Source organism: Dichomitus squalens (assembly GCF_000275845.1).
Source record: "Dichomitus squalens LYAD-421 SS1 unplaced genomic scaffold DICSQscaffold_27, whole genome shotgun sequence".
NCBI lineage: Eukaryota > Fungi > Basidiomycota > Agaricomycetes > Polyporales > Polyporaceae > Dichomitus > Dichomitus squalens.
The window spans coordinates 15,651-38,092 of record NW_006766909.1 but is presented as its reverse complement, the minus strand read 5'-3'; the positions used below and the strand labels follow the sequence as shown (position 1 = coordinate 38,092).

Below are 22,442 nucleotides of genomic sequence, written 5' to 3'. Positions count from 1 at the left end.
AGGAGTCGGAGGTGCCCACCTATCGGACGCGCTGTGTCTGTCGTGGTAGAATGCCGCTTTATATGATCATGGAGTGGTGGAAGCATCGTTCGCCCGCTCGGCGCTACGCGGAAGAGGCCGGGGATAGCCGAGGACGGCACACGTGGCGATCTGCTCAGTGCTCCCAACATTGTTCAAACGATAGTACTAAACTCGAGTTAGAGACCATCTCTTGGTGACCGTGCTAGCTCTAACTCCTCAAGGAAGACTTTGCTAGCTACCTTGTGGTATCTGCGTATCAGGCTTGATTGTTGGGCTCTGGTAGACCTCAGGCGTCGATACCTCTTCGCACTGCAAGAGCCGCTGCCCTTCAAGTGGTGCAGTCGCTACCTATCCTGTTGAGACCTGGTGGCAGTAGTAGGATGGATAAGGCATAAGCTATTCCTTCGCTTGATTGCGATATCCAGTTGGCTGATGTGCGCTTGCCCGCAGTTAACTTCTGAGGTCATCGAGAACTCTAGGATGGCTCTGAGTCACCGCGAGGCCTGCTGCGCCCTTATCTGCAAACAGCTTTAAGGGGAGACGAATTGGCAGGCCCCGCAGCCCGTCTTCTTTTAGAATGCTCAGACGGAACACCTATCTCAGGTGAAACGAATGGTGCTAACGTCTGCGAGAAGCGTCGGTGAAGATGTGGTGGGCAATGTATGCGTACCCGTCGTTCAAGTTCTCAGGGAGTGGAGGGGAGGTAAGATCCCCCTACAAATGTTTCAAGGAAAGCTATGGAGATATTTTGCCCTACATTGCGCTCAAACGGACCCGGCCTTTCTTCCTGAAGCTTTCTCGAGATATGGTCGACAAACGAGCCCCGCACACCCCTCGAGGCAATGGCCATTGCCGCAGCACAATAGTACCAAGGTCCGTCGTTAATTTACGGCAAATGCTGCAGAAGCTCACCGCAGCACATTGATACATATATCTGATGCTATCACCAAACCAGCTAGGCGTTGGCACTTTCACTCACATCCTACGCATCGTCATCGCTTCGCTCTTTCCTCAGTCCTCCATCATGGCAACTGAACTCCCGCCCGCCCCACCGATCCCTGGCGAAGCAATGCTAGAGATATTTGTACACCGCTCCCTCCGTAACACGGGGAATGCACTGAACCCCGACTCTGCCTACGGAAACGGCGAAAGGCTCGTCGCACTCGGGAGCAAGGTGCTCGAGGCGGTGTATGCCCACGTCCTCTTCCGCAAGAAACCCCCGATGTCGGCCGCCGCTCTGAGCGTGCGTCTCACCGGTTCTAAGCCCCTGATGTGTATCGCTTACCTGCGTGTTTTACAGATTGAACAGGAAAAGCTTCCCGAGCACGTCGCGAGATGGGTCGGAGAGTATCAGTGGATGGAGAAGATTCGACACTCGCAGGACGTGGATCTCTATACGCCAGAGGTGCGTGCTCTTCGTGTACTATCGATCCCTGCACTGAATATGATGTCCTCAGGAGACGCGCTACATCATGGATGCCTACGTGGGCGCCGTTTTCGTTGCAGGGGGTTATCTAACTCTGTACAATTGGATAGAATCTATGGTACAGGCGCTTCCGGCTGACCCGGAACCAGTGCTTCATGACGAAGACTGAAGTAGTTCTACGAGGAGAGCTGTAATGCCCTCATGTGTTTATCTACCCGGTTAATCTGCACCTGTGCTGTTGGTGGTTTACCAGTGATATGTCCAAATAGTCACGACTGGAAGTGTTGAGACTTTTCACGGAAACCACGAGTTTGTCGGGAGCTGATGTGAATGGATGGCTTTGCCTGTTATGCTGCCAAAGAACCAAGATATAATAGCGCGTAGGGCGACACGGAAGTGACGAAAGATAAGTATAGCCGCTCTTGAAGGCGCTCACACCACGTGCCGGATATTCCCGGACCTGTCGTCAAGGGAGAACAGACAATTGCGTTCAACTTGGCGATTCACCACTACTGTAGGATCGGAAGTCCGCAATCCGCGCCTCCACCACCAGACCGAAGTTCACGACGAGGCGGGACGGAAAATCGTGAAGCACTCATTCAAACCCATCGTCAGTGCTGCAAAAGCAGTTGGTGAGCATACTGATTACCAACCAAGTCAATGGTGTACTTCTAATATCTATACGAAACCGATACTCTGAAGGTATGCAATGCCAAGCACACCTGTTACGCCTCTCCATCTTCCAACGGAACTCAATCGACTGATAGTCGACCAGCTGTCCGACGATAGATCATCTCTGTCGTCTTGCTCCCTAGCTTGCCGTGCCTGGACTGGCTTGACTCGCGTGCTCATCTTCCACACCGTCAAGCTCCGCGACTTCAGGGACGCAGAAGGCTACAAGTTCGTGGCATTCCTTGAACTTCTTGAAGACAGTCACCGCCTCAAATTGGATGTCGGGATGTACATCAAGGAATTGAGCCTCAATGGGCGACACAACTTCCAGGAAACCGACGAAGACGCGTCTGCCTCCTCCCCGCTTGTTCACACCTCCCTTCGTTCTCTTATATCCCTCCTTCCGTATCTGCAGAAGTTGACCTTGAACACGCTGGAAATTGGGTCTTCATATGGCGCTTACACATATAGAGAGGAGGACGACGAGGACGAACTTGATGAGTTCGGCCCTCGACCTGGGCCGATTTCCCGCCTCAAGCTACGCAACCTTACTATTCGCTGTTGCACGTTTGATCGGACATTTTGTGCTGCCAACCTGCTGTCCATGTTCTCCCGCGTAGACCATCTACAAGTGATCCGTTCGTACGGGCTCTCCGGAGATTACAAGGAAGCGCGGATGACAGGCCTCGTACCCCCGACCATCACGTCGTTCGCTTACGACGGGGTTGACTATGCCGCACACGACCTGTTTGGTCTCCTACTCGAGCAGGACCCGTGGTCAAACTCCGGTACGCTCGAACGAGTCTCATTGCGCGGTCTGGGCCGTGGTGGAGGCAGAACTGTTCAGCTTCTGCATCATTTTTGTCACAATCTCGTCAAGCTGGATCTCGGGCTCTACCATCTCCTCTTCGGCGGTACAGGTAAGACCATAGCACCCACATATCGCTTCGGCGCGCGCTCATTGCGACTTGCTCTTCGCTCTCTTTAGAACGGTACCCCACCTCATCTTGGGACCGGTTGATGCCTGCCATCCACTCCTGCACCTCTCTGCGCTCACTCACACTCTCGATTGGCTGCGATAGTGACGAGGAATTCCTGGGAGACCCTTTACACACGTGCACCCCAGAAGGTATCCGTGCTTACGCACTGACGCTCGGCGGCTACTTTCCCGTCCTGCGTACGGTCACCTTCAACGTTTACTCCTGCCGCGTCTTCACCGCCGCAGAGATACTAGCATATGCGCGCTCGGGCAGCCAGCGCGTGGAAGTCTGGCGCGAGCTCGACAAGTCGTTCATGGGCCTGCAGGCGCTCAAGCGGGTGTCAATCATCTTGCACGACTGCCCGGAGTGCGGCCTCGAGGTTGTGCCAGACAGTACTATACGAGGGTTCGTGGAGAAGAAGTTGGCTGGGACACGTTCCGCGGGAAAGCTTGATCTCCAGCTGGGGCGTAGGCTGCCGTGCTACTTACACGAACGATTCCACTAGTGTTCCTTCCTAAGCTCCATGTAGTGTACCACGAGGATAATTGTAACCCAGAACAGGACATAGGATCATTTTCATCCTTCAGTGACCGGTCACCCGTTGTCGAAAAGCCATAACCTTTGACTTGACTCGGAACCACAATGGCTTTGAAGGAGGAGCACCATCGAGTTGCATGGGGATGTAAATTCTCAGCATCACGCGGCAGTACATCACTCTATAGAGCATGCTAGGCACGAATACTCAGTCTGGCTCCATCTTACAGCTAGTATTCTTCCTCCACCATCGAGCAATGCCCACCAAGCACTGCACTATACACTATACAGGCCGGTGGGGTCCGAATTGCGTCGTTCGGGAAAGCCCCCAGGTCAAATGAGCTCGCGTGTTGACTAACGGACTGCCCGTATGCCGCTTCGTGGAGATCCAGTATAAAGTGACAACTGAGGACAGTTGTGGAGCTGTGAAACGACGGCGGTTAGATTTGCTTACTGTATAAAGCATTTATCCTGGACTTCGGCCACTTACGCATGATAGAGCTGCCACATAGGCATATCCAGCTTGACATGACCAAGTGTGAGATAGTGCCTGATGTATTGCCTGGGACAGACTCACAGATACGTTGTGCATCGTTGCAAGGCATGTTGCATGGATGCCAAGAATCGCACTACCGTGGTGCACCATAGCATAAAAACGTGATCAACGTTGCGAACGGAGTCCTTCCACTGGCACACTCACCTAAAGTAGACCGTGCCTGCCCAGTCGAGACCCTCTCAACTGCAAATCTATGGTTCGTGCTATGAAGTCCTGCTTACCATCTTGGAACAAGCATTCTGTAAGCCGTGGCCGACAGGGCCCTTCAAGCGGGGTTTCTGATCGTGCAGGAACGGTCCGTGTCCATGTGAGCAAAAGGACGACCATGTCGGATATGACGCCACCGCTGTGCGCGAAGGCCTTCACTGTGAGCATGCACCTTTAGATATAGGAAGACAACAAGCGAGAGTGTCAACACAAACAGCTGGAGCAAGGGATTGGTGAGTCGGCCAGAGTTCATTGGCGATCAACATGCTCACATATCGTAATGACTCGTGGGGAACTTGGAGCTATATGCGCATGCACCGGTAGGCGTGGGTATCCATAAAGACGCAGCGCTATCGATCTATAAGGCCATATACGTCAAACACTATTTGTATACAAGAGATTACGGACGCACGGGAACAATCAAGATAGAAGTTAGCAGGCCTAGGAATACGATGGCCGCAAGCGTGGTCCGCCTTTCTTTGGAGATAGCGAACGCTCGAAGAGACGAAAAGACTGAACACAGCACAGATGAAGATTAGCGGGACAGAAGCACAGTTGATGATGACGCAGCGCTCACCTGCTACTGAGACAAATCCTGCTCCCGTCACTATCATTCCTGCATTGCCGAGGGCTTTGCACCTAAACTGGTGTTAGTCTTCATCGTCGGATGGTATACTAGATCGGTATGCCTACTCCTGAAGCCCGTTTGAGAACCACTTCACTGTAACATTATCTCATGGACAGAAACGTACCTCTATACTCTTTTCCGGAGGGCTGAGAAAGTAAGGGAGCACGATAGCATAGGAAATAGGCATATAGCGCAGCGAGTAATAAAGCACCGACGGGCCACAGAGACCCCGCGGCCAGATGTACCGTCTTTCACGGTCAAGAGTCAGCACGTAGTCGTAGATAATCAGTGCTGTTCAGATGGAGATCAGAGAGCGACTTGTTCACATATAAATACACGGACTCACTAATACAGATTGCCGAGACGATCGTGCCAAGATATCTAGTCATTTGCGTGAGCGAATAGCCATGTAACCGTAACGGCCTGAAACCCACTCGTAGTAAGCATCGGCGATTGCATCCTGGGACTGCAGGTTGTCGGCCATGGCTTCAGCTGAGAACAGTAACGGAGGGGTGATGACCAAGGTAGGTGTCGCAGGGAGTGTACTCCATGCAGGTGCTTTATGAGGTCCACGAATGAGACTATTCTACAGCTTCCCGCAGGTACTGAGTAAACTCGAGATTTATGATGTCAACAGTTGGCGAGGAAGAGCCACATTTGGACGAAACTGATGCTGTCTAGGCACCCTTTGCAACATGTCGCCCAAGAACCAGAGACATCTCGGCCGTACAGAAGCATCGGTACCCTTTCACGGAAGCCCACCGCCGTGCCAATGCAGACTTCTTTTTAGTCCTTCGTGCACACATCCACCCGAAGCAGATGGACTGCGATACTGCATATCTTCCTACAACGTCGTATCACGACAGGAATGACACCGAAACTGTATGTGACGGTTCAAAGATCGGAACTTTTCAGAGCCTGGAGAACGCAACTCACCACCAAGCCTCCGAAGCGGACCAGCTGAGATAGTTGATCATAGGATGCCGATCATTGTAGCGACTGTGATGATAGGTGAGCTGTGGCCATATACACTCAATCAATGACCTTCGGAAACGTCCATCCGTCACCAGGAACTAATCTTTCCGAAGGTCTGTCCAAGTCCAAACGGCGGACTTGAGTCCGCATTTGACGATCACGTCCAGTGACATTATCAGTAACACCTGCGTGTCATATACCAGCTTGTCCTCATGAAACGATCTAGTAATTGAAGCACGTACTCCCATCTGTATGGTCCCCTTCTGAGTCGCTATATGCGGCACACCCAGTGCAGTTCATGTACAGGATTGTGACGCCGAGCGCTGACATCATTTTACCACGGCTCGGGTTCAGTACCTGAACGCACGATCGAAACACTGCCAAGCATAGGTTAGAGTTACCACCGTATAGCTATACGTTGTCTAACGGCGCGTTGGACACCTCCTGCACTGGATACAGCAAGAACTTGAAGCAGAAGGCAAGCTACCAGTGGCGGTTAGATCTTCTGGCAACCTAACAGAAACAGAAACAGACACCGACAAGAAGGATCTCACCAGCACATGTCAAGTTGCTTGAGATTGTTCGACGACCGTCGGGAATGTTAATGAAGGGGCACACGGGGACCGAGAGAGTCACTACAGAGCGGAGTCGCACGTCGGAGTACGTATATTCCGTCACCGCGGAGCCCCAAGTAAGTGTACTCAGACACGGCGGAGCCCCATTCGGAGTGAATGATTGCGATGGTGGGCCGCGTGGGCGCTACTCTTCTCTTTCCACCTCTGCTTACCAGCCGTAATCCGTCGTGAGCTGTCTTCTCGGTCTCTACTCTGTTGTGCTCCCCCTGTAGCGTTCAAAATTCAAAATCAAGTGGATGGCGCTGGGGCGCGCTCATGTTTGACGTCTATGTCCAAGGGCTCTTATATGTCTTACGACTCTTCCACGGCCGCGCTTTGTCTTGAACTGCATCGACAACTTGAACTGACTAATCTTGACTTAGGGCTCAAGACGCTGTGGGATGACACGCACCACTGTGCTGCTTACTTTGGGGCTAATTGCATGTGGAAAAGACCACCTTCGACTTGCGCGCGGGCACGGCGAGGAATCGCGCGCGATCTGCCGCAGTAGGCGCAGGCCCTCGCCCTCCTTGTCGTACATCTGTCCGCCGGCTGCGCACTTCAACTTGATAACAGGCGCGCTCGCTGCGCTTGCGGATAGAATCGTTGTAGTGCCACGACTCAGGGTGCCTCGAAAGTGACTCACTTACCGTTAGAACTTTGGTCTCTGGTCTTGGCCGCGTACAATACTCCCCCTAGGTATGCTGAGCTTGCGTCATGCTCATGCCTGACATAGGTCTGCGCTCACCGTACAACCCTATCGCTATCGTTGTTGATTGTGGCTTCTTTGGGTCGCGACACTGATACCGCGGCTCGTGCATTGCGTTGGCATCGTAAATTCTTGCTTGCGGAGAGTCAAGTAAGTCGAGGATCCTAGCCGCGATGATTGAGTTCACTGACACCTTTCTCAGGGTCATAGACGACATATTGACTAGGCTGTGGGCGCGGGATCTCCACACGTGTCGGCCAGCCTTTGCTGCGACGTTCCTGCATCGATCGTGCCCTCTGAAGGGCCTCCTGACTGATATAGAGGGTGCGAAGGAGTGTCTGTCGCAGATCATCTCAGCATGCGCATCTCGCGTGTGGCGGGATGTGTATGGTAGGCGTCGAGGGCGCGATTGGTACATGTCCGTGCGAAGTCTGCGGGAGCGCCCTCGTACCCGGAAAGGCGTGCCTCTGACCTGTCTTTACCACGATACCACCACGAGAAGGCCCGGAAGCTGTGAATCCACGCGGCGTCGCAGACGGTACTTATTCGCTTGCCAAGATACATGTAATCCCGCTCGAGTCAGAGTCGCTCTCTCTTCGACAACCTCGTCCCTGTATGCTTTGACTGTATGCGCTTTTCTTCCAACATGTCCCCCTTTATGCTTTACAATAACACCAATAAGCCCGCACACATTCTTCCAATGCCCCCTGATCGCCGCCGTGGTGTAGACGTCACAGCGCACGGGCCGGCATCCGACTCTGGCGACAATCCTGGGCTGGCTCCCGATGATTACATCGTCTTCCCCCTCGAGGCGTTTGAAACGCCTGGAGATCCTGGAATTGGGATCATTGACGATGCGTTCGCCCTCGCTTGTAGCGTCCAACCTCAAGATATCGAGCTGGAACTCGACCCCGACCCTTCATTGTCCTTTTCCGCTGGCGCGGACAGTTTCCCATATACACCTACTCATGCCTCTCCGACCAGTTTGACATTCTCCTGGACGGGAGGGTCCTACGCATCCCCAGGAGGCCCCCCTCCCAGCCTCAGCCCGACATCATCAACCTTCTCGTCGGAACCCGCGGCTTCCCCCGGACCAATCAGCTTCTCGCCCTCGTACTCTCAGGGAGAGTACTGTGTGCCGCCTCCGATAGCCTATAGCCCCTTTACCTCGCCGCCTTTCTATCCCCTTTTGGCCCCGCGCCCTCCTGATACGGCTGTTCTGCCCGACTTCGGACCCGAATACGCTGCTAATCCTCTGGCGTTTACACTACCGCAGCAGCCAGCGCCTCCCGACCAATTCGCTCCAATAACGTGCGATCCACGATTGCTCGTTATGCCTACGACCAGCGCCGTCCCTTCCTGCGTTGCTCCAGCGCCGGTCACGCAACCTGACTTGCAGCTCCGCTTTCAGGCTCTTCCCCTCTCTACTCCGCCGTGTGTTGTCCCCAAGACATCTTCTTCGACGAAAATCACTAGGGCAGTGGAAGCGATCTGTCCAGCGTGTGGCGAAGGTATGTGTCTCACCCATTCCTGATCATGTAGAACGTCTATGAATCCATATTGTGGCTGTTGTTTTCTAGAATTCACCCATAAGAAAAACATCTCAGCGCACCTCAAGGAATCGTGCCCGAAGCGGCTCCACGACGGCCCCCGTTATCCCTGTCCTCATCCTCATTGCAAGTCGAGCTACTCCCGTAACAACGCACTCAATAAGCACCTTATAAATAAACATGCCCCGGCAACCTCACCTTTTCCCGGACATACCCCTCAACCTCCCTCCTGACTATCGGCATCCAAGTACGTCATCTCAGTTCTCCTCTCTTTACATCAGCAGGCACCCTAATTCTCGTTTGAATCCGCTTCTCTCCAGCGAACCCACCACTGCCTTTCGAAACCGTAGCCGCCCACGGAGGGCGTGCGTCCCGGCGGCTCAGAATGTCTGACCCGCTATGACCTACGCCTCTCCGCTAGACCTCCACGGCTTCCTCCGGGGCCGTGCGAGCGGCGCCTGTTCTGACGAACGAACACATGGACGACGTACGCGACGCACGACCCGTGCCCGCGCTACGCGCCCGTCTTCTCATCCACCCGGACTCGGGGCATCTCAGCCTCGCCTCGGGATGGCTTCGTATTCTTTTCCCTCTTTCCTCTCCTCTCGCTCTGTTGTCCAAGGATCAAGATCCAAGAATCAAGACCGCGACAAGGACAAGGACAAGGACAAGCCCGAAAAGAATATTAAACCATCCTCCCAGGCGAGCGTGTGGTCCCCGAAGTCGGTGTGCACGCGAAGACGGGCGCGCAGCGCGGGCACGGGTCGTGCGTCACGTACGCCGTCCATGTGTTCGTTCGTCAGAACAGACGCTGCTTTATTCACGCCTCGCTCCACCGCTTCCCCAACACCGTTCGTTGAAAGATCTCGATTATCGCTTCCCGCATCCCCACGCCATCGTCTCTTTGCAGAAAACCCCAGAAAACATCGCTGAAACTTCCCATTCGACATCCCCGACCTCGCGCGCATATGCGTGCGCGATCTGTCGCTCATTCGCTCTTCCGCTCTCTTCAAACAGACACTCTTTCCTCCATACCATCTTTGATCACCACGTTCTCTGGACCTGCCGCTCGTTCAAGCACTCTGCGCCGCGCGCAGTAGTATCCCAACATTAGATGCGCTCATATGCCCGTGGACAGTCGCGATTTGGCGATCACACGGCCGTGCCTTAGCTTCCTGACTGTGATCTGCCCTTCTCTGTATGCCGCCTCGGTTCCGTTTCCTGGGCCCTATGTCTCCTTCTACGAGTAACCGTTGTGTACGATAGGTTGATGAGTCTCCTTCGCGCGTTTCTCCTAGCCGTCTACGTAGTCGTCTTGATGGGCTCTCGCGCGCTCAACCGCGCAAACTGTATGATAGATCGATGCGCTCGTCATTTATTCACTTGCTCTACTTCAGTATGACAAAGCACTCACGCTGAGCCACAAGAATGTCTCCTTCAAATACTCAATTTCCTCCGCGTTCACTGATGAGCATGGTCGCCGTCCAATCAGGGGACCGTCTGGGAACTAATCTTGTCTAGTACTGACTACTTACCGCGCGGTAGTGCTGATTATTTCTCCGTGTCCTAGCCTCTTCTCTTCCCGTTTCCCGTAACGCTCAGGCATACGTTCGAAGTCGCACTCAGAGGAGCCATACAGCAGATCCCGACTTCTACACCGCCACTAGTTTTAGTTTTTCGTCTCCGCCGTCCGTTCCTCTCTCAACATAATACAAACTGGGACTTTCGCATTCTTGACCTACTAGCGACCTCGCACTTCGACTCAGCGCTTACATTCTCTCAGTTATCAAATTGCCCACATCGCCCATCGCCTCCGCTCGCCCTCAAACTTTGTACATCGCTCCCTCTCCTTCCACTCCAAGCAAGACAATCAGCGCGCAAGCCGCCGGGTTGAAACATCCTCTGCCACACCCCTGCTTGGCTCCCATCCACAGACACTCCCTAGGCACAATCTCAACGATCCTCCCCCCTTCAGACCACCTAGGAAGAGTGGACGTCTATCGTCGTCCTTTCCCAAGGAAGCAGGACTGCTCCGCTTTGCGCGAGGCTCAGCAAGCACGAGGTCCTGGCTGCTTTTGCTTGAAGTGGGCTCCAGCCTATCTGATAAGTTTACCTCGGCGTTTTTCGAGCCGAACGCGCCAGCCACAGTTCGAGAGAGTGACGCAAGGCAGCTCAATAGCCTCACCATGTTGTATGCTATGTGCTTGGTGAGCGAGGGCCCATGGGACGGCGCGTTCCCCGCATGTGTGCGAATTGTGCAGATGCGGAGAATGAAGATGCATCGTCCGCGAGAGCAACATCTTGATTCACGGCAGTGTCTAAAAGCACTATAGGTCAGACAGGCAAAGGTGACACCATCGCTCATGGAAGCAAACTCACCGGGGAGTTGTGAGACAGAATCGGAGTGGGGGCGGAGGGATTTATCATCCACTTCCGGGCCTCCTTGATCCTGCTCATGAACATCCTCGAGGACGCTCGTCGGGACGATGTCGACCTCGACGCCGAGCTTCCAAAAGCCGTCGCTGTCGATGAATCGACAGCAGGTGATGGTCCACTCGTGCGCGGTCCTGGTGTGCGTGGTGGTAGGGGTACTAGGTGACTCAGTCAGAGGCGGTACGGAAGGACCGCGGGGGGCTGAGGTTGTAGGTGCGGTAATGCTGAACGTCATCCTCCAACTCGAGAGGAAGGCGACATTTGCATTGGCGGGGGGTCTGGCGTATCCCCGCCCAACAAGTTCGACGGCGTCTTCCCCGGAGTCCAGGCTCGCGGAGGATGTGCCCGTACGGGTTGCGCAGAGTGTTTGGTATCGCACGCGCACTATCGGGCGCATCATGGCCTCGCCGACTGTAACGACGACTGTTACTCTGATAGTGCTGTTTTGCATGACAATCATGTGCGAGTTCGAGTTGCTGTCTTGAACGTAAGGTTGGTGCTGCTGGACTGAGTAGCCCATGGCGGACATATGTGACTGGGACCAGCTCCGGAGAATAACCTCGTTCGACACCTTCTTGTCACCGAGGCCAGGGGTCGGGCGGACGCTCTGCGAACCGGGACGGAAGCCTCCGGTGCGTATTAGCAGGTCAGCAAGAATAATGCTGTGTCGATAGCGCGCCAGGAAATCCAGCCTGATAGGCCAGACGCGGACGGGGACGAATGCGCCTGGGCTGAAAGACACGATGTGCTCGTTGCGGGACTGAGAGGGCTTCAACGGGGTGCACAGGGGAAGGGTGAGATAACGGAATTCATCGTCAGTGCAGCCGAGAAGCGCTATGTATTTTGGACGGAAGGAGGTGTGGAAGAAGTGGCGCTCGACATTGATCGCGGGGCTAGGGATCACGAGTAGTCGCGCGCGGATACCGTAGGGAGTGATCGTGAAATCGGGTGGAGGAGTCTCCATGGGAAGGCCGAGCGTTCCCAACAAGTCGTAGTAACCATGCGCGCTCGCACTTGGGTTCGAGTAAGCGAAATCGGAAGGGGCAGAGGCTAGTAGACCATAAGAGGCATCAGGTGCACCGGATATCCGCCCAGGCGTCGTGTCTGTGATACAAGAACCCCATGCGAAGAGACTCTGGTCGGGGATGGCACGCAGAATCTCTTGCTGCAATCTAACGAAGGCGTGTCGACCCTCGCCATATATGGCCGGTATGTGGACTCCAAAGATTCCCATAAGCGAATACGCCTCGTCCTCCACCCTGGTTGTCTCTCGACTGGACGCCCACCACATTCGGCGGGCCACGCTGACGGAGAAAACAGCCGTCGGATCTTCTAGAACCATGCGATCGACACCCGTGACTTGCTCGATGACCTTCGCCAGGGAGACCTTCGATCCCAACAACTTCCAATTCTGAGAGAGGAATACCACCCTGTCGGGAGCGATGAGCTCCTGGAGCGTCCAGCCCCGCTTGTGCCATCGACTCCGGCGGAACTGGGAGTCATCCAGAAGAGGACTGTCGTCGTCAGCAACATCAGGGAGATGTGCGTAACAAACATCTGCCCAACGGTACCAGTGGAACATCGAGTTGACGGCTGCTGAGAGTTCCGCGCTGCTAGACTTGTCAATACAGCCCGAGTCTATCCAGATATAACGATACCCATCGGCCCGAGCAACTGCACAGGCGTTACGGATCTTCTCGCTGATAAGCGGGTGTGCGAAGATGGTGTCTGGGGGGCGGGAAGTTCTGGAAAGGACCTCAGTAGCTGAAGCTCGGCGAGTCTGGATATTCTTCCGCCAGCGCCAAGAAAGGCTAAGGCGGCGCCATCGCTTGCCCTCTAACGGTGTGGGTATAGTCGTAGCAGGAGTTCCTATGGCTGAATCATCCTTGATGTTTTGCTGGAGTGTCCGTAGGTCCTCGTAGGTTTGCTCTCCGCTGATGTCCCAGACGTGGGACAAGATGGCGTAATGTTCTGTGGAAGGATGGTCAACCCAGCGGAAATTCCCCGTCCACGTGTCCAGTAGCCGCATGCTGCAGTCGCAATGTAGATACCAACGGGGCCAGCTCTATGATGAAGATGTTTAGGTGAACAATGAGACAGAATTCGATCGCAAGTAGAGGCATCTACCAAGCTTGAAGCTGTACGTAACTGGGAGAGTCGTGCGGCTACCCTAGGGGGCCAGATAGTAGCCCGTCAGTATCATGAAGGGTTGGTCGGCGAGCACAGTATGTACTTACTATTCCATTCAGCCCAAGATAATTGCTCACGGTTGAAGTTCTGCCGTCCCGTAACTTGTAATGGGTACACTGCCTTACGACATCGCCTCCGGAGGTTTCGGACCAAACCTGGACGAGACGTTGATCAAGTTTTCCCAAGCTGACTCAGCAGTGATCTGCCTGTCACCCTACCTTATATGTAGAACAACCGTCTGTGCATAGTAACGGGTTATGGGAGATGGTCCATATGGATTTCAAATTCAGTGGCATGACAACCAGCCCACAAACACACACTAACACCTTGTGACAATATGGCCTTGATTGAGCAGAACAAGTAAGTAGTATTGCAGTGGTGTCGCGCGGCTGGCCTCACGGTCATCAGTGAATTCAGTGCCACGTGTTCAAGTAGGGCGTCAAGCTCACTAAGCGCTCGCAGTCATCGCAAACTCCCGAGGTCCTTCTCAGGAGATCGATAACAGGCCACCAAAAGATTCGAACGGAGAATGAACCATCCCATTTACGCCACGCTGTAACTGCGCCAAAGGATATACACGTGATGCGTTAGCCTGTACAGTCCAGTTTTGCCTGTCGTCCCTCTACGTATCTTTCAACGTCGACACAAGCTCTGATAAGTTGCTATTGCTATCATCCCTGCCACGCCGCTGTCCGCATACGTTGAGCAGCTTTCTACCCTGCCATCCTCATCCGATGATCAGCAGACCTGACAGGGATTACATTTCCGAACCGGCCAGTGGGAGAGTGTCGGCCCTCCCGACCGTCCGACCTCGTAGTCGCAGTTCCCAGTTAAGAGAAGATCATGTTGATCATCATGATATCAAGACGCCAAGCGGCGCGTATCCTAATACACTCATCTAGTCTTGTCATTGCGGGCACTGCGATTACAAGGATGAATGTTCCGTATCTTCGATATCATTGTCCATTCTACACGTATGCTTGGGAGACATGAACGCAAACAGAGACGGTCGACAAAATTACAGAAGAGCTAACCAGAATACGGAAGTACACGAGAGCTATGAAGCAATGCACTGCAGAGCAGGTGGGACAGCGAGAGCGATCGTGACATTGATACAGATAGTAAAAGGAAGCAGTGGCTGGGAACGCCCAGGTATGCATGTCAAGTTTTGCGATTCATCTACGGCTCTATCATCCTACTCTCAGCCGTTCCAGATGAATCCCAAAACTTAACATGTACAGGTGCGCTAGCTCTCCAGTCTGAAACTACGAGATCTCCCGTCGGCATGTAAACGTGGTCGGTTGCATGTCGAGTAGAAACTCATGGTTTCGTAAGGAGAGTTCCAGTTGGAACTTCCAATCTGCCGTCGACGGACATCAGTTCGCCGAGCGCCTCATTGTCGAAGTCGGTACTGACCATACGTGCACAGCACGTCTCGTTGCTCGAGACCCATCAGGCTGCGTCGTGCGGTGCTTCGCGATACCTCTCTTCGGACGCGTCATGAGATGATCTCTCTCTATGTGGCCCTTGCAGTCGCTTCGCTTTGAGTAGTTGCGCCCGCAGCTGCCCTGCCAAGCACAGACGAAGCGTGTGCGGCCACGATCATGAGTCGCGAGATGGTCTCGAAGGTTGGAGGTTCGCGTTTTGATAACTAGGGGGAATGATAGTGAGATCATATATGAAACTCTGTAGGTCAAGTGAGACATACGTCTACCGCAGAGGATGCACTCGAAAGATTTGACCAGAGTGTTGGGGTCAACTAGGACCGTACAAAGGCTCAGGAGCTCAGGGAAATTTGCTGAGAGGGGTAATGAAGTGGCAGAGATTGTAAGGATGGGGAACTTATCAAATGGGAGAATTCGAAACAGTTGCGCGTCGGCCTCGATTGGCCAAGGAAGGCGCCCCTCCGTGGGTTGTAGCCCAGCACTCTCGTGCGATGAAGGAGTGGGAGATGTCTCCTGCGTTATGCTAATCAGATCGGGCAGCCAGGAACCGTAGTGTCCCGAGACATATGGTATGGGATGGGGAGTCGGAGCGGGAAGGTCGTGAAAACTGAGGGGAACGATAGGACTGGTGTCGCCGTAGGGCCAGAAGTTCGTCAGACCGTGCTGGGAAACACCGTTCAAGGGAGCGTTCTCGGTGACGTGGTGGTGTATAATCGCCATAGGATCAAGGGGCAGGAATGAAGTGGTAACAGTAGATTCGTCGTGCCAGGTAGAGCACATACTTTGTGATGAGATGAAGGTGGTGAGATGATGTGTCGACGCACTGGCAGTATGAGAGATAATCGATCTTTGGAGCGCGCTGATATGAGGGTCCAAACTAAGGTTCGAGGGGTTGAGTCATACGTGTCTTCTTGCTGAGGGCGCATGCCTTCATACTGCGACACTCTGCGACAGAAGCGAACGATGAAGAGCTTCTAGAAACGTGTCTGCGCAGGCGATGATTGAGGCCGTGCGCCACGAGGCTCGTGCCAGTGGGCGACCAGCCGGCATGATAGCTTCACAGCCTATGTCGAACCTAAACGAGAGCAGGGCACGAAGTCAAAGAAGTGTACAAGCATGCATTTTCAGCGTGAGTCTCTCACCGCGAGTAACAACTATCTACGTAGGGCGTTCAGCTTGGTCGTGGGTCGCGTGATAATTTGATATGAGCGCTAGAGTACACATCGGAAATGAATCGATGCGCAGTCCATATATTCGCGGCCACCCCTGCCACCCTTCTGCTTTTGCTAGGTCGAGAGCGCAGGGAGTCGAAGGCTTGTCCCTCAGATTCTGATCACAATCACTCTGAATCGCAAGCTCCAACACTGGATTCGCATCGCTCCCGGCCGAGTTGGTTCTGCGTCCACAATGTCTCGCTACCAGCTGAGAATTTGCAATTGAAGAGGGAAACTGCCGGAAGATGATGTCAAGATATGAGGCCGGCCTCGCGCACACCTCTACAAGTTCGCGATCGATTGGGAATCGGGGCAGGGAATCGGGGGGTAGAGTTTCGGACGGCATTGCTCTTGCCATACGGTGGCCGAGGCGGAGATCGTCTCCCCAGTGACTCGAGACTCGTACACAGAGCTGCTCCGGATACAGTCTTACCCGGGTCCTTTGGCCACTGAAGGATTTTCCGTCCCCGCAGTAGAATCTCAACCTACGTGTTAACCCAGTCAAGTAGATAATGGTTTCATATATGTTATCCCAAAGTTCCGTAGCCTTTGCTGTTCAAACACATTACAAGACTATGTTTTAGTCCAAAAAACTGCTGTTTTGAATTATATTCCAGTGATCGCGGCTGATGTATTGCTCCGATAACTTCCATAGTTTCAGGAAATGTGAATAGGCTATATCTAGCTTGTTTGAGACAAAGAACACTCTTATCGACATGCACTTCCCAGAGATATCAAATAAGTTCTCATCAACGGGACATATGAGATGCTATTAATCAGGCGCCGAGTCACACAACTCAGCGCTCCTCTGCTTTGCGTGCATCGAATGAAGGGCGGCGCTCGGGCGGCATTGCCTGATAAGATCATCTATTACCCATAGAAGGGAATCACGCTGATCTGTGACACTGGCCAAAGGACCCAGGACCGACTGATAAGCAGATTCGACAGTGATTCATTACGATCTCCTTTACACTGTTCCCAATCGTGCTCATACTTCTGGTGTAGTTACATGATACCGTATTGATTCAACCTAGATATTCCGATCTATGGCAGGAGGGGTGTGTGTGCTTCACACGGGTGAACGAAAATTGGGCGGCCAAAGGACCCGGGTAAGACTGTAGCTCTAAGAAGGGTGTCGGATGCCTAAGAAGTGAAAGGAATACGTACGTCTCGCAGACAGAACCTACTTGCAGGACCCCGTGCACCCCACCCGTTCGTCATCCCCACTAATAGTACTGCTGTATTGGCCCCGGAGAAGGGTTCGTGGGGTCTCCAGCATGCTTGGGCGAGTCAGGCACAAGCGTCGCCTCGAGCGTGTCTGATACATGCCCAATCGTCAGCGACCTCATTTGAGCGCGTTCCGCAGATTGGCAGGGTCGAGCCCCTGCCAGAGCGTCTACGTGCGATCGACCTACCTCAGTGCGAGTAATAAGAAGTCGGATCTGCCTGGCGAGCAAAGAGGGGAACCTAGTCGTGTTCCCTTGGACATAGTAGATCGTCATCGTGTCCATGCGCGTGTTGGCGACGTTCTGGTCGCCGTACAGGGAATCGATATTTGTTTTTAGGTCGCGCATGAGGAAGTGCCGCGTGTACGCCTGCCAGTTGTCGGGCATGAGGAGCTCGAAGTCGACGAGTGGGTAGAAGGGCCCGGCGAAGACGATGCCGCCACCTGCCAGTGAGCCGCACGGCAGGCAGATGTCGGGGGTGATGTAGCAACAAGTCTGCGAGATGCTGTACGCTCCATTGCGAAGAGGCGAGGTGTCGCTGCTGTCAAGAACGGCGCTCCGGCAAGGTCTGCGGCTCACAGCAGCCAGTTCCAGTACCTGCATTGCCCATAGAGTACTAGTGAGTGTATGTCACGAAGACGAGCGGGACGATTTACGTCTGCATTCCTTTGTAGCTGATGTGAATGCTAAGCGTCCGATTGGTGTGAGGGGCGACCAAGTCGTCGAAGCGGCTCTTCGCACAGGTAACTTCAGCGAGATTGAATAGCGAATGCCTCGCGTTCAGGTGTTGAACGGCATTGGATGCCTTGCGCTGTGCAGTAGTGGGAACGGCTTCAACGGAAAGGAATTTATTTGAGACGGGAACAGTCCGTGGAAGTGTCGCTCACCATCCTTTGCGGAGAGGAGCATCTTTCGCGGTACGGTTGCGCTTGTCAGTTTCTTCTAGTCCGAAGGCCTGGGAGACTCCAAGATCCAAGGAGGCTCTAAGCAACATCGGTACCAAGAAGCGATCACAAGAAAACCGAAAGAATGTGCAGCACATGGAGAAGGAGGGCATGCACATAGGGGATGCTGCTCTGTGGAACTCGCGAACTGTGGTCCCGCGGTGCACGAAAGGAGTGAGGGCAGTGGCGGCTGTAACCAACCAGGCACGCAGGAGACAGTAAGACCAAAACCGACGGTGACATGACGTGAGGTAAGTACCCCCGATGACCTTTAACTTACCTCACGTCCCGAGGCCTTACTATGGGAACTACGAAGAGCCTCAGGGGCACGAGTTGCAGGCCAACGGATACACTGATCCAGGCCATGCGTCATTCGGGTGATCGTCCATCCCTCGCCTCCTGAAAATGGGGGCACGGTAAGCATTTGCCGTATGTTTTCCATCTGAGTACTGACCGTCGTCAAGAAACATCTATAGAAAGAATTGATTAGGCAGCATGAGATAAATATGCGTATCCACATGAGAGAACCGTGAAGCTCGCCGTCGGAAGGGAGACTCCTAGTGACTATGGGCGCTGATGACTTCTGAGCCCGCGTCGTATATGAGAGATCGAAATGCTGGAGACAGTTAGATGCGACGAGAGGCCACTGGGCAATACTCTAGCAGGGCGGCGTTTGCTTTTCAAACTTTCGCAGCTCGGTCGGACGTCGCCTACGTGTTTCCCCCGTACGCAGGAGGCTGGAGTATATAAGAACGAGGGCTTAATTTACGACGGAGGTTCACCCTGGGCTACCCAAGAATCTTGAGTGGCGTACGCGACTGGATTTGGCTGCGGCTTACCCTGAACGCTTGCAGTTGACGAGGCGGGGTGATGAGCTATGATTAAAGCAGCAGAATACTGGGACCTGTCAGTATTCCTGCCTTCGTTCTCTAGTTAAGCTGCTTGAGTCAGGGTGAGCCTATTAGCAAACAAGAGGCATCGTGCGTGCGATGTACGGAGAGCGTGACCGGACGCCTCAACATGGCAAGTCAAACGTCTATTGCCAAGCAGTTTGCCCTTTCCCCAGCTTCATCGAGGTCTGGAGGGAAGGGTCGAGTGCTTCTCAGAGACGAAGACGGGAATACATGAATCTAGAGCAAGCGCAAGCAAAGATTCTTGCGGTAGGTGTGCTCTCGTACATACGACGGCACGCAAACATGAGGATCTATATACCAAGTCTCGTCCGAGTCCACGATTTGCCTTGGGTGTCTCGCGGTATAGTCGCAATGGCTAAGCTCCAACGCTCCCTCAGGGCAGTGAAACAGAACCTCAAAGTTGACTGACCCTGAGCCTCCTTGACATCTCTCCCGCAGATATTCATGGTTGCTAGAGACTTCGACCAAGCTGCGCATCAGCTGGCAATAGCATCATGCGTTCGAGTCGATTCAGTGTGGCTAGATCCTTGGTAATCGTCGCTTCAGAGACTAAGGAGCGTAGTGGTAAGAGCATTCAGCGAGGCAGCGGAGGGCCACAGGCATGGAGGGCAAAGACAACTTGCATGTGAATTTTGATCTCCAGTTGCAGCTCACGTGACTTCGGCTTACCCGAGAGGACAAGCTCGGTTTGAACATTGAAGTGACCTTCATCCGTTCTCTCTCCCACGTCCTTCCCTCCGTGTTCACCTTTGCGCAGTCTACATATGACTGGCTTTCGATGGCTTCTCGACAGCTGCTCTCGTCACCTCCTCTCACTTCAGGTTGCCTGGTTTACATAACGACAATGGCAATGGAGAGAACGATATGGACAGTCACAGGGGTATGTTATACAACCATGTAAGATCCTAGAGACTGACGGCCGTTGTAGGATGCTCCAAGATCAGACGACACGCAAGATGACACACATCGACTCGTAGAATGCCATACGATAGCGGTGCGCTGCCAGGGAGTAAGGATACAAACTTATCTCGCTCCGAGAACAACTCCGTTATCTACATCATCATGTCCAGGTCGGTCTCGTTCCACAAAGTTACTCGGGTCAGTAGGATCGTCATCGACGCTATTCAGCTCCCTCAAGCCCAGCCCCTCTTCTTGAAGTCGTCGAGAATGAACGCAGTAGTCTCCTCGATTGTATGGTAATTGAGACCGAGCAGGTCCTGAGACATCTGGCTGTCCAAGCCAGCCAGCTTCTGGCTGTCTTCGGGGCTCTCTGGCCTCGGCTCGCCGGTTTTGCCTAGGACGCGGCGACCCACATTCACTGCGAGGCGGCAATGGAGATTTAAAAACTTCGATCGAGAAATAGGCAGGTCGACTCACCCCAGCGACCCCATAAAGAGAAATCAGGAGCAGAAATGAGGAACCTCTCGCCACCCGCCTCGGGCTTGGTGAGCGCCAGGCGGGACGCCTCAGCGAAATCGCGCACATCCGTCCAGCGTCTGTAACCCGTCTACCATCAGCACCTCCACACACGTACAGATTGGCATCGGAAGGGGAACGATCGACTCACACATTGAGCGGCGGAGGGAGGGGCAACGTCTCCCGCACGACCATCCTGTACCACGCCCCCACCGAATAGTTCAACCCCTCGGGCGTCACCTCCCCCAAATAAGGCCCAAACACCCAAGGCGGGCACAGCGTCACCAAATCCCACCCGATAGTACCCTTCGCCTTCCCCTCGTTATACACCTCCCACGCCTTGCGCTCCGCAAGCGTCTTGCTCGCCTGGTACTTCGCGAACGGGCTCGCCGCCTTGCCCTTCTCCCTGACCGTCACGACGTCCGTCTCGTTCCAGTCCTTGTCCGTCAAGACGTCTGGGAGCTCGGGGGAGCGCGCGGGATCGTTGACAGCGGAGACGGAGGAGACGTAGACGACGCGCTTGATGGTCGAGCCTGGGGCGCTGGCCGCGGAGAGAATGTCCGACACGCTCTGGACGGCGGGCCCAATGAACGCCTCGGGGTCGTCAGAGGAAGGGCGGACGGGGGTGGCAGCGTGCACGACTCCGTTGATACCCTTGAGGGCTTCGTCGAATGCGCCTTTCTACAGGCGAGAGATGCATCAGGGACTCGGGGCGCAAGCCATGGCTAAGCATACGAACCGCGGTGAAGTCATTGACGACTACAAACTCGAGACGGTCGCCGTACGTCGCTCCGAAGACGGACTTGACAGCATCGGCCTTCTCCAAAGAGCGTACCGTAGCGCGAACAGAGAAGCCGTGCTCAAGCAGGTCCTTGATAATCCACCGTTCATGAAACCGTTTGCGCCGGTGACGAGGATCTTGCCTGTAGTGATAGCTGGCATGTTTGAAGGAATTGCGGCGGCGACGAAGCTGTAGATGTAGTTCACCGTGGTCCGTTGCCCTTAATTATACGCGTGAAGGCAAGTAGCACTCCGCATAACTCGGAATTGCGGCTAAAGTACAGATAGCGAACGCCTAGCGCAATCCGTATCCTAGCTTTCCAGGACTGACCCACCAGCCCAACCGCCTGATTACACGTCTAATTGAAACCACCATTCTGACGCAAGGAGTGGAGGTGGGCGGCTGAGTGCGATAGTCCTGCGGGAGGTGGTGTGGGTCAGGTGTGACCCCCAGTGAGAATCGACATGGGCTTGGCTGTTTTAGGCCGATTAGTACTGTATCTAGTGGGGAACCCCGACCGTAATCTCAATTCTATTGATATCCCTACTTCGGCTGTATGCGGCTGGATAAGGTGGTACGGTCGCACGATGCCATACAACCATACGTCGGGTCAGCTAGTATGTTATCGGTTGTGGCTGGTTGTGCTCGGGTTGCGCTGGGGTCTGGTCGGGCAGGGATGGTTGTCATCGATACACGTCATTGGATGCGAATTGATTCATACTGTATACAGTTGGATGTTGTCGTATGGCTACACGTTATGATACAGCTACAAACAGAAACCGCGGAATGGACAGGGATCACAGTGGAAACAGTTGGTTTTGGTGGGATACAGATGGGATGAACCTCTCATGCCACTGGCACGCGTACCATGCAGCAGTGGAGCTGCCCGGAAGCGAGCCACTGACACAGCAGGGAGGCCGACGCTTCCGACATTCGACTTGAGCGTGCCCGATTGCGATACTTGCGACGACCTGAAGGTGGCCTCATCAGTAGGGCTCGGCAAAGGG

At 54.0% G+C, this 22,442-nt stretch overlaps 8 protein-coding genes across 8 annotated transcripts; 3 read left to right on the top strand and 5 right to left on the bottom strand.

Annotated features, from left to right (window-relative positions):
* Positions 1-1,045: 1,045 nt before the first annotated feature.
* Positions 1,046-1,616, top strand: DICSQDRAFT_171904 (uncharacterized protein; the record flags this gene model as incomplete). Its single annotated transcript, XM_007367607.1, has 3 exons — positions 1,046-1,264; positions 1,322-1,426; positions 1,479-1,616. The coding sequence occupies 3 exons, from the start codon at positions 1,046-1,048 to the stop codon at positions 1,614-1,616; spliced, it is 462 nt and encodes a 153-aa protein (XP_007367669.1).
* A 540-nt stretch (positions 1,617-2,156) lies between these two features.
* DICSQDRAFT_181862 (uncharacterized protein) lies at positions 2,157-3,648 on the top strand (the record flags this gene model as incomplete). Its single annotated transcript, XM_007367606.1, has 2 exons — positions 2,157-3,039; positions 3,108-3,648. The coding sequence occupies 2 exons, from the start codon at positions 2,157-2,159 to the stop codon at positions 3,602-3,604; spliced, it is 1,380 nt and encodes a 459-aa protein (XP_007367668.1). The 3' UTR covers positions 3,605-3,648.
* A 1,398-nt stretch (positions 3,649-5,046) lies between these two features.
* Positions 5,047-5,508, bottom strand: DICSQDRAFT_171902 (uncharacterized protein; the record flags this gene model as incomplete). Its single annotated transcript, XM_007367605.1, has 4 exons — positions 5,047-5,085; positions 5,149-5,315; positions 5,371-5,405; positions 5,459-5,508. 4 exons carry the CDS (start codon positions 5,506-5,508, stop codon positions 5,047-5,049), a joined length of 291 nt encoding a protein of 96 aa, XP_007367667.1.
* Positions 5,509-7,968: 2,460 nt separating this feature from the next.
* DICSQDRAFT_171901 (uncharacterized protein) lies at positions 7,969-9,732 on the top strand (the record flags this gene model as incomplete). The annotated part of the gene is made up of 2 exons (XM_007367604.1): positions 7,969-8,833; positions 9,575-9,732. The coding sequence occupies 2 exons, from the start codon at positions 7,969-7,971 to the stop codon at positions 9,730-9,732; spliced, it is 1,023 nt and encodes a 340-aa protein (XP_007367666.1).
* Positions 9,733-10,599: 867 nt separating this feature from the next.
* On the bottom strand, positions 10,600-11,074 carry DICSQDRAFT_138441 (uncharacterized protein; the record flags this gene model as incomplete). The annotated part of the gene is made up of 1 exon (XM_007367603.1): positions 10,600-11,074. A coding segment is annotated over exon 1 (208 nt), but the record flags the coding sequence as incomplete, so codon positions are not given.
* On the bottom strand, positions 11,069-13,334 carry DICSQDRAFT_171900 (HET-domain-containing protein; the record flags this gene model as incomplete). Its single annotated transcript, XM_007367602.1, has 2 exons — positions 11,069-11,190; positions 11,252-13,334. The coding sequence occupies 2 exons, from the start codon at positions 13,332-13,334 to the stop codon at positions 11,069-11,071; spliced, it is 2,205 nt and encodes a 734-aa protein (XP_007367664.1).
* A 4,046-nt stretch (positions 13,335-17,380) lies between these two features.
* Positions 17,381-17,983, bottom strand: DICSQDRAFT_171899 (uncharacterized protein; the record flags this gene model as incomplete). Its single annotated transcript, XM_007367601.1, has 2 exons — positions 17,381-17,472; positions 17,566-17,983. The coding sequence occupies 2 exons, from the start codon at positions 17,981-17,983 to the stop codon at positions 17,381-17,383; spliced, it is 510 nt and encodes a 169-aa protein (XP_007367663.1).
* A 2,347-nt stretch (positions 17,984-20,330) lies between these two features.
* On the bottom strand, positions 20,331-21,596 carry DICSQDRAFT_181860 (NAD(P)-binding protein; the record flags this gene model as incomplete). Its single annotated transcript, XM_007367600.1, has 5 exons — positions 20,331-20,556; positions 20,616-20,734; positions 20,806-21,335; positions 21,394-21,525; positions 21,567-21,596. 5 exons carry the CDS (start codon positions 21,594-21,596, stop codon positions 20,372-20,374), a joined length of 996 nt encoding a protein of 331 aa, XP_007367662.1. The 3' UTR covers positions 20,331-20,371.
* Between the last annotated feature and the right edge of the window lie 846 nt (positions 21,597-22,442).